Source organism: Sinohyriopsis cumingii, chromosome 1 (assembly GCF_028554795.1).
Source record: "Sinohyriopsis cumingii isolate HCF-2022 chromosome 1, ASM2855479v2, whole genome shotgun sequence".
NCBI lineage: Eukaryota > Metazoa > Mollusca > Bivalvia > Unionida > Unionidae > Sinohyriopsis > Sinohyriopsis cumingii.
The window spans coordinates 98,011,680-98,025,384 of record NC_142961.1 but is presented as its reverse complement, the minus strand read 5'-3'; the positions used below and the strand labels follow the sequence as shown (position 1 = coordinate 98,025,384).

At 34.9% G+C, this 13,705-nt stretch overlaps 1 protein-coding gene across 1 annotated transcript; it reads right to left on the bottom strand.

Moving 5' to 3' along the window:
- Positions 1-1,200: 1,200 nt before the first annotated feature.
- On the bottom strand, positions 1,201-13,703 carry LOC149807408 (methylthioribose-1-phosphate isomerase-like). Its single transcript, XM_089966467.1, has 5 exons — positions 13,276-13,703; positions 8,288-8,523; positions 7,295-7,464; positions 4,649-5,050; positions 1,201-1,856 (listed from the first exon to the last, which is right to left on the bottom strand). Exons 1-5 carry the CDS (start codon positions 13,429-13,431, stop codon positions 1,666-1,668), a joined length of 1,155 nt encoding a protein of 384 aa, XP_089822593.1. The 5' UTR covers positions 13,432-13,703; the 3' UTR covers positions 1,201-1,665.
- Between the last annotated feature and the right edge of the window lie 2 nt (positions 13,704-13,705).

The following is a 13,705-nucleotide window of genomic DNA, read 5'->3' as shown; positions in this document are numbered from 1 at the left end:
ATAATCAATAACAACAAAAGTAGATTAATGTAAAAATAACTTTCACTCCTCCTCCTCTTATTCAACTTTTCTTAACTTTTGTAAAAAAAAATGAAATAATTGACAGGTCATGTAGGAGCTTTTCTTGAGAAAAATCAATGAAATGTCTAAAAGTGATAAACTCATCAAGTGCAATAACTGACCGCTTCAGTGGCCTAGTGGTTAGAGCATCTGCCTTGGATGCGGGAGGTCATCGGTTCGAACCCTGGCCAAGTCATGCCAAAGACCTATAAAAATGGTACTAACAGCTGCCTTGCTAGGCGCTCAGCATTAAGAGGTTAGTGTTAGGACTGGTTGGCCTGGTGTCAGGATAATGTGACTGGGTGGGACATCATGCTACATGTCTGCAGCATGATACCTCCGTGCTAGACATCACTATAAACTGACACAATGCAGACATTGTAGCACTATGACTGAAAAATTGTTAAAAGCTATATTAAAATCCAAATCACACACACACACACACACACACACACACACACACACACAAACAAGCAATAATTGATAAAGGAGCTGTTCCAAGCCACAAATTGTGTCACCCTCTTTAAGTAAAATCACTAGCATCATCATCATTGTTCTAGGGATATAAATTATTAGTTGAATTTTACAAAACTTGTCGGTTTTCACTCTTTTCTGTTGCTTAGTTTAAAACCATAGATTTGTAACAATAGGCTGTAACTGGTGGAGTAAGAATCTTGGTATGAACCACTGATCTGCTGGAAGCTACTGGCAGCTTTCTCAATTACCCACACTAGCTGGGTCCAAAACTCAACTCCTTGGACAGAGGTGAGACGGTAATGATAATTAAAGGCGAGTGCTTTTTAATACCTGGCCACAGTTGGTCCCTGGTAAATTAGATTAGATTGGATGGATGGAGCATGTAGGAATGATGGGATGGGATTGGATGGATGGAGCATGTAGGAATGATGGGATGGTTGGATGGATGGAGCATGTAGGAATGATGGGATGGGATTGGATGGATGGAGCATGTAGGAATGATGGGATGGGATTGGATGGATGGACAGAGAAGGTAGGTAGGTAAGTAGTAGATGACATATACAAAGACAGACTGGTAAATGAAGGGACTGATGTATAAAAGACAAAGCAAAACTGAAAGGGTACAGACAGATGTTCATATGTAAGAAAAAAGACAATCCATACTTAAAATGTAATTTAAAATTTTTAATGATACACTGCATAATACTTGATATAGGGATACATTGCATATTTCATAATGATACACTGCATACTACTTGCATACTTCATATCATGATATAATGCATATTTTCATATAGTGATACACTGCATACATCATACAATGCATACTTCAGTGATACAGTGCACACATCATATACTGGTACATTGCATACTTCATATGGTATTACACTTCATACTTCTTATGGTGATACAACAATGTGCATCGTAAATTGGGAAGTCAGTCCTACTGTAATGAACTATTACTACTGATATTGCAACCTGTACTTCAATATTTATATTTCTCTGCATAGGAAACACTTAACTGTCATTATTAATAATTTAAAAAAAACTAAAGAAAATTACTTAGTTACTTTTGACTAATGGAAGATATATTCCAAGACTAGAAACAAAATTTCACTAATCCCATAACTATCTTTCAGTGAAAACTTGAAAATTTGTTCTTGAACGTGACCTTGGAAATTCTTCATGCTTTGACTTGTCTACTGTCGTAAGACAATTATGAAGTTCGCCTGGCAGGAAGACTCCATACTCTGTGATTATTCCACCAGTAATCAGCTCAGCAGGTGTGACATCAAAGGCTGGATTGTAGCAGTTAATACCTGTAAAAACAAGTGTAAATACAAACTTTTCATATTCTTAAAACATTTTCATTTCTTGTATTCAGTCTGAACAAAAAGTAATAATAGTCAGGTAATTTATATAATTTCTGAAACCTTTTTGACAAACAAAACAGAGTTTTGATTTGTATGCAAAGTACACAAATATTCTGCTTCAAGTTCAATGTCTACAAAACCTCAAGAAATCCACAATATCAAACAGAACTCAAGGCCATCAGCAAAACAAAAGTATCCTCAAAAGTTCTTCCACTCTAAGGAGATGCTTTAAAAATTTAGTTTGAATTTACCTTAGCCTTTTAGAAATACAGTACAACCTTATTAACAATAGTTTTTCCTCAAAAATAACTCTTGAGTGCTATGTGTAAGTCCACCCTGCCATGGCACAATTCAAAAACCCTTGCAAAGTCACTGGCGAAAGAAAACTAGATCAATGTGATGCAACAAAATATTCAGCTCTTACATCCAGTGCTTGCTTTTTTGTTTGCCTCCAATGTTTTCTTGTGCTACAATTATCCATGTGTTGAGTTGTTTATCTGGATATAAAGCCCATTCCCTACTATCTGACAAATGTATTAGGCTGGCCCTTGGTATTAAATAATGTAATGATAAAGCTGTAATGCCTAATGTAACAGAAAATCAGGGGTTTATGCTGTTTGTTCCACTTGTGACTAAAGTTAAGAGCACAGACCCTGATCTGCAGGTGCATCATGCAATAGTATATCTAACTTGATGCTGTTTGTAGCTGTGTTGGCATTATATGCAAATAAATACAAAATGTTTAACTTCCCTTTACTTATAACTTTTCCAAAGATACCACTTTGATTTATTATGACTCTGTGGTCTTAAAGTAACAGAAAAGAGCAGAAAAAACAAGTTTAATTTGTAAAATTTGGCAAACAATCTATTTCCCTAAAATACAAAGTGAAAATGTACAACAAATAACTTATGGTATTGTGAATTAAATCCCAAATAATCATAGAGTTTCTAATTCAAGTCCTAATGATTAAAGTTCTGAATAAACTCAAGTGAAATTCCAAAATAAATTCAATGCTGAAAGTGATGTGTCTGTGATTACCTGCATAGTAATGATGTGCAAGTCTTTTGTTGAATCACAATCACAATATCCAAGAATTTATCCTTGTTTGAATTTCACTACAAATCCAAGTCTCTATTTCCAAGAATATTATTTTTGATGAGTGCTTTGTATTACCACTTAAGAAATAATTTGAATAAATAAATTCCAGCCCAAACAAAATACTCGAAACATCAATAATTTCTGCATCAGCTGTTACTGCAGGAATAAATAATTTTTTCAGTAAACAAGATTTTATATTCCTCTACCTGACCTAGGTCACAATTAGCATTTTCTATTTTTTTAAAACCCCAAACTATAATCTAATGGAAAATTTCATTCTAGAAGGTTCCAAAAATGATTACAAGATAAAATCTTAGTTATATTTAAAAGGTCTGTTGCTAAAATTATAATAAAGAACATTCCAAACACAATGTCCTTGACTTGGACCAAAATAATAATCCTAATATTTATCCTTCAGTCATTAAAAGGTAAACAATGTTGTTTACAAAACTGTAACTGATTTTGGACAAGGTCTGCCATAAAATTTTACATTACCCAAAACATACAGTGAAATAAAAAATAAAAAAACTAATAAAAACAATGCAAATTAAATATACATAACAGTTCCCATAGACCATTTGACAGCATGCAAATTAAATATACATAACAGTTCCCATAGACCATTTGACAGCATGCAAATTAAATATACATAACAGTTCCCATAGACCATTTGACAAGCATGCAAATTAAATATACGTAACAGTTCCCATAGACTATTTGACAAGCATGCAAATTAAATATACATAACAGTTCCCATAGACCATTTGACAAGCATGCAAATTAAATATACATAACAGTTCCCATAGACCATTTGACAAGCATGCAAATTAAATATACATAACAGGTCCCATAGACCATTTGACAAGCAAACTACTTTGATCCATGGTCAATATCACATAAGTTTTGATAATTAAATGCAGTACATAAATAATGTTATTTCCGTATTGAGAAATATTACAACTGTTGACGATTTAGTATCCTGGACCTGTCATCTTTTAATCCCTATATTGATTGATTTCTTCACTGATACACCTAAATGCATCACATACTGTATATACTCGCTTATCAGTCAAGACAAACTGCAAACAACAATGATAATAATCTGCCATAGCATAAAGATCAGGGTCAATGTTGTTTGTTCTACTATTCACTCCTGACATAATGCACAGACCCAGATCTGTTGGCACATTACTGCAGATCTGGTTCTGGGCAGTTTGCAGTGGGACTCAACTTACAGGTGAGTACATGGTATATCAAATTCATGAAAATGCAGCTAAATATCAACAGCCATAACTAGAAAAGGAAATATATTTTTACCCATCATGCTCCTTGCTACTGTAAAACTACCAACCAACTGCTGCAGTTTAGGAGGGAATTTTCCAAAAGAGCACTTATGGCTATGCAGTCATTGTTTTGCAAATTATATCACTGACTATCCAGTCCAACGAGGTGACAGAATTAACTTGTTACCCACCTATGATTGGTTTGCCAACTTGTCTGTAACAGCAAACTCCATTGACATCAAGGCGAATTGGCAAAACTTTGAAAAATCGATGAAGCAATGGTGGGTAAAATTCAAGTGTTGGTGCATCTTTAGTGTAAACCCTTACTATGATTTTTAAAAATGTGATGATCTTACCATCTGGTGCTAAAGAAACACCCTTTACTCTGGTCATCTCATGATGAGGTCGCTCCTCAATATGAATTTCCTCTCCAGTCTTCATGTTCGGGTCAAATGTTGTAACTGGGCAAGCAACATAGAAAGGGATATTGTGATATTTTGCACAGATAGCCAGCTGGTATGTCCCTATTTTATTGGCTGTATCCCCATTCCTGACAACTCTATCAGCACCAACTACCACTGCTGAAATGACCTTGTTCTTCATCACCATGGAAACCATGCTGTCACAGATTAATGTGGCAGGTATTGTCTCGTACACAAGTTCATAGGCAGTGAGCCGAGACCCTTGGTTGTAGGGTCTGGTTTCAGTGCAGAATGCATGGTTAAGTTTGCCCAGTTCATGTAAGCAACGGACAACTCCTGTGAAGAATAAAAAGATATGCAGATGTGGAAAAATCCATTGCCCTGAAACCCAGTACAACTTAATGGCAATTAACTATTTCTGCTAATTTGAAAGCTCAGTTGGGCAACCAAAACATATTAAAAATGAATATGTTAAATTATAATGAATCTTATATATATATTCCAGTTTTAAAATTATAATGAATTTTATATATTTTCCAGCAGTAAACATGTGATCAATGAATTGTCCCTTTGTTTACCTACAGCAAGTTCCATAATTATCTCTATATAATTGTTACATTTGGGTTCAAAGGACACACAAACACCAAGTAAGGTCCTACAACTTTAAGTAAAATAAAGCTAAAATCTTCACAAAAACCAAAACCAGTGTTGCTTACAGTACCAAGCCCATAACTGCCTGCTCTCCCACTCTGCTCTTGTTTTAGTAAAAGTTAGAGATATGGGATTTTAATTAATTAAAATTTGTGCCTTATCCAAGGGCATGAAGTGGTCCAGGCTCAGTAAGCCATGGGAAGATAAACAACAGAATGGAACTTGTTGACAGTCTCTGGTATCAAATATCCAGAATGCTGGAATTAATGTTCCGGTCAACTGTCACTACCAACAGCTAACATCTGATACAGGCACTGAGAGTGAAATCATACTGACAACAATAATACATTGTTGAATGTTGGGTGATTGCTGGTAGTAAGAGGTCACACTAATCTACATGTGTCAGCTACTCATTATCTGGGTGAAAAATGTTGATTACAGCAATCTTTTGGGCCAAATCTGGGGACCATATTTACAAAGTTGGTTGCTCATGGATAATCATAAATTTCTACAATTTACAATTATACAACCATAAATTTCTACAATATCTCTACCCATGATATTGCTACAGTCAAGCCTATCTTGAAAGGCCATTGTCATGAAAGGCCAACTTTTCCATGCATGGATTAACTGCATCATATGCATAATGTAATAACCCTGAGAGATCATCCTTACTGAGAGACCACCTTATGCTGGTATAATGGGAAATCTTTAAAGACAGTTTTACTATATTTAAAATGACAACTGTAAACAGCTAACATACTAAGAATGACAAACATTTTTATCTAGAGGAAGATATGTTGAAAGTTGATTTCACATTAATATATAATGCTGAGTTTGGCACTATGCCTACCCACCCCCTTCTCAAGTGAGTGTTACCTTCCTGTTCTAAACTGTCCCTTAAGGTAATCTAAATAACCTGTTTCTGATTGATTTTCCAACATTATGCAATGTATTTATTATGCAATATGTTTATATGGCAGCATAAAACTGTAAATCAAGAAACTTTTTAAAAAATCAGAAGAGAAACATTGTTTAACAAAATGTCTTTCATATCAAAGCCTATGAGGCAAAATAGGTATTCACTGGATTGCTCATTTAAAAAAGTTCCACAATGTAAACATCTGCCACTTACCAATACTTTAGGATTCTAATATACTAGGATTTACTAATTATATTGGTGTTAAAATTGATTTCATGCATTATTTTATGTAAATAAGAGAAAGACTGATGCTTGTGTAGCATATGGATATGAAACTGAACAGCATAGATTCAGATCTGACATAAATTATCCCTAGCCCAGGCAAGTAAAAATCATTATCCCTAGTCCAACTAGCCCAGGCAAGTAAAAATCATTCTCCCTAGCCCAATTAGCTCAGGCAAGTAAAAATCATTCTCCCTAGCCCAATTAGCCTAGGCAAGTAAAAATCATTATTCTTAGCCCAAGTAAAAATCATTATTCTGCTTATAAAATTTTACATTAGTAGTGACATGAAATAAAGAACAAAAGTTCAAATTATGAGACCAGTGCTGGGGCAGTTCTAGTCAAAATCAAACCTGTCACCCATAGATTCAGCACCTTCAGGTCAGCATCAAGACTGTTTGTTGAACTTTTGATCTTATGTCAACACATCATATCAACAGAACTTGTGTGTGTGTGTGATTTGGATTTTAAACATAGCTTCAACAATTTTTCAGTCATATCGCTACAATGTTTGCAGTGTGACAGTTTATAGTGATGTCTAGCATTGAGGCATCATGGTGCAGACATGTAGCATGATGTCCCACCCAGTCACATTATCCTGACACCAGGCCGACCAGTCTTAACACTAACCTCTCAATACTGAGCACCAAGTGTGGCAGCTTCAACAGAACTTGACCCATCTGGATATACATTATACACAAATAAATATATTAGTTGCTACATACCTAATGCAGTACCATACCCTGCGGTGGCAAGCGACCCTGTATTACAGTGGGTGAGGATGCATACTGGCTGATTGTTGGAGTAACCAAGGATATGTTCTGCTCCATTCTTTCCAATAGCTTTATTGGTGGCTATGTCATCCTCCAGCATCAACTCTAACTCTTCTATCATTCTGAAATAAGAGTTGATCACTCAGACAATTATGTAAAGGCACCACATCTTGTGAACTTCACTGTACAGGTGACACATCCCCTTGTGAACTGCAGTGTACAAGTGCCACATCTCATTGTGAACTGCAGTGTAGACTTAGATCTATCTGTGTCATACTTATAAATTCTAGTAAACAGTGCACACCCCAAAAAATCAGACCTGAGTTTACACTGTTTGTAATTAGAGTCTACACGGCTTTTAACTGAAGTCTCATCTGTTGTAAATGGAGTGTATGCTGCTGGCAACTGGATTCTATACTATACAGTCTACACTGTAATTAGAGCCTACACTATTTGCAGTTGGAGTCAACACTGTTTGCAATTGCAGTCTTTGTGGTTTTTAATTGTAACAGATAACAAATGAGATGTGGCAGAAAACCCTCACTATAAAGAACTTTGCTATTACAATTTTTTCACCCACATGGTACCCCAGAAAGCACTTATTAATAAAGATAATACATTATTATAACAAATGCTTATTACAATGAATAATTTGTTAGGTCTCAAAATAATCTGGCTTAACAGAATGTGCACTAGTGATGCTAGTCCAGGCAAGTCTTGTTTCAGGATTGGAATCATCCATATATAAAACCAAATCATGTCTCATAAATAAGTCTCCTTAACTGACTTTCCACAGTAACGACCATAATTCAAGATATATGAAATGATGTAAAATATTAAACCTAAAAAAAATTCTACAAATTATTAAATCTAAAAAAACCTATGTAAAATATTAAATCTAAAAAATGATGTAAACTATTCAGTCTAAAACAATGAGAAACATACAACTGCTTGACATCATCCTTGCTGTAGTTTTCGTCATCTGTTAAGGCTTTTGCAAGGGCAGAGAACCGATGGGCTGCCTCCTTCATATTTACAGCTGTTGGCCGTGATGTGACAAGGTATTCAAGCTGTTTGCAGATGTGGTCCACAAGTGACTGCTTGTTGTCAAACTCCTTATTGTGAAGTTCTACCGCCAGACTAAGGCACCCAACAATGGCAATTGCAGGTGCACCTCGCACCTAACAAGAAATAAGAATTTCAAAACAAAAAAAGAAAATGAACATGATTTACTCATAATTATGCTGTGTTTTTAGTAACACAAACCTAATGGCTTCTAATGAGCCACATGTACAAAGCTTAATATGAGACAGCCAAATAAAAACAATAAACCAATTATATAATTCACAGACTGATCCGGTGGCCTAGTGATTAGAGTGTCCGCCTCAGAAGCGGAAGGTCGTGGGTTTGATCCCCAGCCGAGTCATACAAAGACTTACAAAAATGGTACTAACAGCTGCCTCACTTGGCGCTCAGCATTAAGAGGTTAGTGTTAGGACTGGTCAGCCTGGTGTCAGGATAATGTGACTGGGTGGGACATCATGTTAAATGTCTGCAACATGATAGACATCACTATAAACTGTCACAATGCAGACATTGAAGCGATATGACTGATTTTTTTTTAAACCTACGTTAAAAATCCAAATCATACACACACACATAGTTTACATGTATTAAACATTCACTGTTGTAGTCTTCTGCAACCATTGATAACATTAAATTATTATGCAGAAATAAAATGAGACTAAAATGACCTTGTTCTATGAAATGTTGCTCTTGTGACTATTGATACAAGACTTAACAAATTAAATAAATCCTTATCTATAATATCAAAGTAAAGGTGCTCTAGTGAGTTGATACCATGAAACCCAAGTGGCCCTTGACTTTTCATCTGACATCTGCCTAAAAGCCAAATGCAGTTTAAGTTGGCAAGAAATCTGGGTCATTAGGATGCTTTCAGTAGAAATGTACTGACTTAGCCATGAACTTTTAACTTTCAGCTGGCTCTTCAAAAGATGAAAAGGTGGTATGTATGTGTGTGTCCACAAACTTTTATCTTTATTCTTTTAGAAAAAGTGACCCTGATATCTTGGGCTGCTTGATCTCAAAGTCAAGGGGCTTTTTCCTTACCTCGTCTGCAACCATAGATTATGGAGAAAGTGCAGAAATGATTTTTTCTTGTCAGTCAGTTACCATAGCCTTTGATTTCCTCACTTCATGTGCAAGCCATACACGAGGTCTGGTAACCATGGATAGTGGAGACCAAAGGTTATTATACATAAATTATATTCCTTCTCTCAGTCATAATGAGGCTAGAATCAAAAGGGATCTTCCTTATCCCAAGTACCAAGTACAAACTATCTGCAAAGTTTGGTAACTCAAGATTATGGACATCTATAGCAATTGTGAAGAAACCATTTTTCTTCTTCCTTCAGTTTTTGTGACCTTGACCTCTGAAGATTCAACCCCAAAACTGATTTGGTTCTTTCTTACCTCAAGTGCAAGACAACAGTAAAGTTTGCTAACTAAAGATGGCACCAAACTTTGAGTTATTGTGTGGTAGCCAAATAGGTGACAGATGGAAGGACATCATAACATACTATGACCTGCTTTATGGCGGAAGTTTAAAAATGAGTAGTCCAAAGCTCACATTAAAAATTAAACTTTGAATAGATCTGATATTAACATGTATGGGGATTGGACATGCTTCACCTAGCCTTTCAGGACTTAATGTACTAATTCAGTTCCCATAGTAAACCTATGCAAACACCAAATTTCTCAGTGCTCATGATCAAACCTATATTTATCAGTATTGATGAAACCTGCATGTCAGCTTCTGTGTAGAGGAAAGGATATGAGCTGCCACATTTTCTGGACCTGCATGTGTTTGAAACATGTGCTTTCAATTCTGCACCAAAGAGTCAGGTGCTAATTTTAGTAACGAGTGTTCCAAACTCAAGTCAGTTAAAGGACTAAAATTCCATCAATAAAACAATGTCTCTATTTTTTTTCACTTACAACTAGGATAAGCTCTCAAAAGATTCTTTTTCCTAAAACATAACTTACATTATTAACCAATCCTGGTCAGCCAAACCCCAACTCTATTTTTGTTCACCCATTTCCAGGCTGGTTCCTGGGACCCCGAGTGGTCAAAAGCACTCTCCATTATGGATCACTGCCATCTCACCTCTGTCTGCGTGGGTTCAAGTCTCGAATTTGGCCAGTGTGGGTATGTGAGAAAGCTTGCCAGTAGCTTCTCGTGGGTTGGTGGTTCTTCCCTGGGTTTTCCCGGGTTCTTCCTCCACCACTAATATTGGCTGCCATGCATAGCCTATCGTGTGCTGAAAAATGTCGTTAAACCCACAACAACAACCAGACTGGTTCCCATTTTTCCACAGCATTAGTACCGTGTGTCCTATATCCACTCTTGATTTTCTTGACAGCCATAGGAATAGTAATTCATTACGTAAGTAAGCAATGTACATAGTTCTGCTTGTCAAAGATTACATTAGTGAATATTAAATTATATTGCAAGTTCATGTTCACCTAAAGAGCAGTGGTGCATTTCAGGCAACATTTAAATATTTGAGCTTTATTTAAGAAAATCAGAAGAAAAAAATATTAAAATAAAGCTGTCTAACAAGAATCATCTTTTTTAATATCACCATTTATCGTTCTTCAATTTAATACTGAAATATATTACCAGCCTTGTCATATTATGTAATTAATGAGTAAAAGGTCAAGGTGACCATCTATATGTACATGTATTATTATAGAAAAAGAGATTTAAATTACAAAAATTACCTAAAATTCCTCCAAAAAGACATATAATTTAAATCTAAAGTAAGGTAGACATAAGTCCATTAAAATGCAAAATATGAACTTTCAAAACATTCACTGAAAGAAATTAATGGGATGCAAAGTCATAAGAGGTCATCACCATTAAGCATGGTGGAAGAGACCTAAGTGATCATATCTGAAGAATTATGTTTAAAAACACAGCTAAGAAATATCATATTGCTTACTATAATTACTCTATAAATGGTAAATTGTATAAATTTTATATATGTATTGCTTAGATATAAACCAAAGTGTGAAACACACCACCTAACATAGTCAAATCTACACAGTTATTCCCCTCCCCCTTCTTGGCAACAGTTGATATGTCTGAATATGTGTTTAATATCCCATTGAAAGTCACTCTGCTGTTTACAAAAAGTATTAAGTTTGCTTGTTATCCACAAATAGAACCACATGATTGCATGTATAGTAAAGTTAATTGCACTTGCATATGTGAAGTCACTGTGTATTGCTGTGGCTGTCTATATGACTCACTGTCCTAATTCAGTTCACGTGGTAAACCTATGCAAACAACATGATATTAAAAATTCAATAACTTCAAATTTCTGGGTGCTCATGATCAAACCTATATTTATCAGAGTATAGATGAAACCTGGATGTCAGCTTCTATGAAGAGAATAGAATATGAGCTGTGGCATTTTCTGGACCGCATGTGTTTGAAACATGTGCTTTCAATTCCGTGCCAAAGAGTCAGGTGCTAATTTTAGTAATGAGTGTTCCAAACTCAAGACTATTAAAGGATTGAAATTCCAATCCAACAATGTCTCTAAAAAAATTCACTTACAGCTAGGATAAGCTCTCAAAAGATTCTTTTTCCTAAAACATAACATATATTATTAACCAATCGTGGTCAGCCAAACCCATATATACTCTATTTTATGTTCACCCATTTACAGGCTGGTTTCCATTTTTCCATACCATTAGTACCATGTGTCCTTCAAATGTAACTTGTTCCCTATTGTTAGGCAGAGGAAGTTCTCATTGCCCTTTGGGATTATTGAGTGGATTTGTTGAAGGGATCAGAGAATTATGGTACATACTTTGTAAACCAGCCTGTCATCATTAACACTGGAATAGCTGTATCCTTCTAGAGAAGATAAAATCTTAGTGCATTGGTGTCATTTCTTTTAAATCTTAATGGAAACTCTGCATCATGACCTTTTGTAAATCAATTTACAATATTTATATGTAATGTACATGAATACAGTTTACATATACACACTCCAAGTACACTCAAAATACATCAGTGCTAATTTGAGTTCAAAAATTTAATTTACTTTTGATACTTTAAAATTGGAAATTAAGGTTAACTTTTAAGTATGCAAAATAGATATTTTTTTACATTATCTTTGTTATCATTTATCATAAAATAACAATAATTCTATCAGAATGGTGAGGAAACATTGATCTTATCTTCATTCTGACTTTATCAGAATATTAAATCTGAAAATAGCAAAGGTAAAAAAAAATGTAAATTGTTTACCACCAGTTCACTGTTACAACTTTAAGCTGTCATAATAGGCCTACACAGCTATGATTCAAGCCTCAGGCTAATTCACTCCTGCATTGCCTTTGTTCTTTATATATATATATATATATATATATATATATATATATGTATGTATGTATGTATGTTACTAATTGTAACCTCAATTGCATATCAATGGGAAAAGGTGATACATTGTAACTGCTTTCTGTAGTTCGATGTAGTTTGGTCTGCTACTGTTCTGAAATGACTTACAGTACACAACATTTTCAATAGACCAGTCTGGTCATGAATGATAACCTAGTGATATACATTTCTTATAACTAAACCTACTTCCATTTGCTGTTTTAGATCAGTAGGTCATTCTATATAGCTGCAAAAGTTATATAAACAATGAAAACCCGGTCGAGTTGAAGCCTCTTTGAAAAAAAGAAAAGAAAGCATTAACATCACAATGTGTGCAGAATTCTTGACATTTTGCACAAATACCATGTTAAAATCATTTCTTACATTAACCATAATTAATGTATTATAAAATCCTTACATATATATAGTCAATTTACTACTTTTTTGTAATTCATCTTACCTGCATTTGTTTTATTGCACGCCAAGCATCGCTTGTATCATTCACTGGAATAAATTTGTGTGAGTCTGGAATCAACAACTGGTCAAGAATCTCAAGTTGTCCATGCTTATATCTGATGGATTCCAGAGTCATTTTGATCTTCTTCGTAGATGTCATGTCCTCCGATTTCTACTATTTATAACAGAGACCTATTACTAGAGATAACATTTACCACGTGCTTATTATCGTTCACGTGAGAAGTTAGTGCCCTATTAGTGTTCATACGAAAGTTAAATTGTAGACATAAATAACATATTATCGGATATATTTACATCAAATGTTGGAGCTATTACATGTATATACGTATCGATAAATATCGTTTAACCCCAGTCTAAAAAAGGATCGTGTTCGTGAGTACTGATTAGTAATTGCTGTTGGGTTAGCTCTTCAC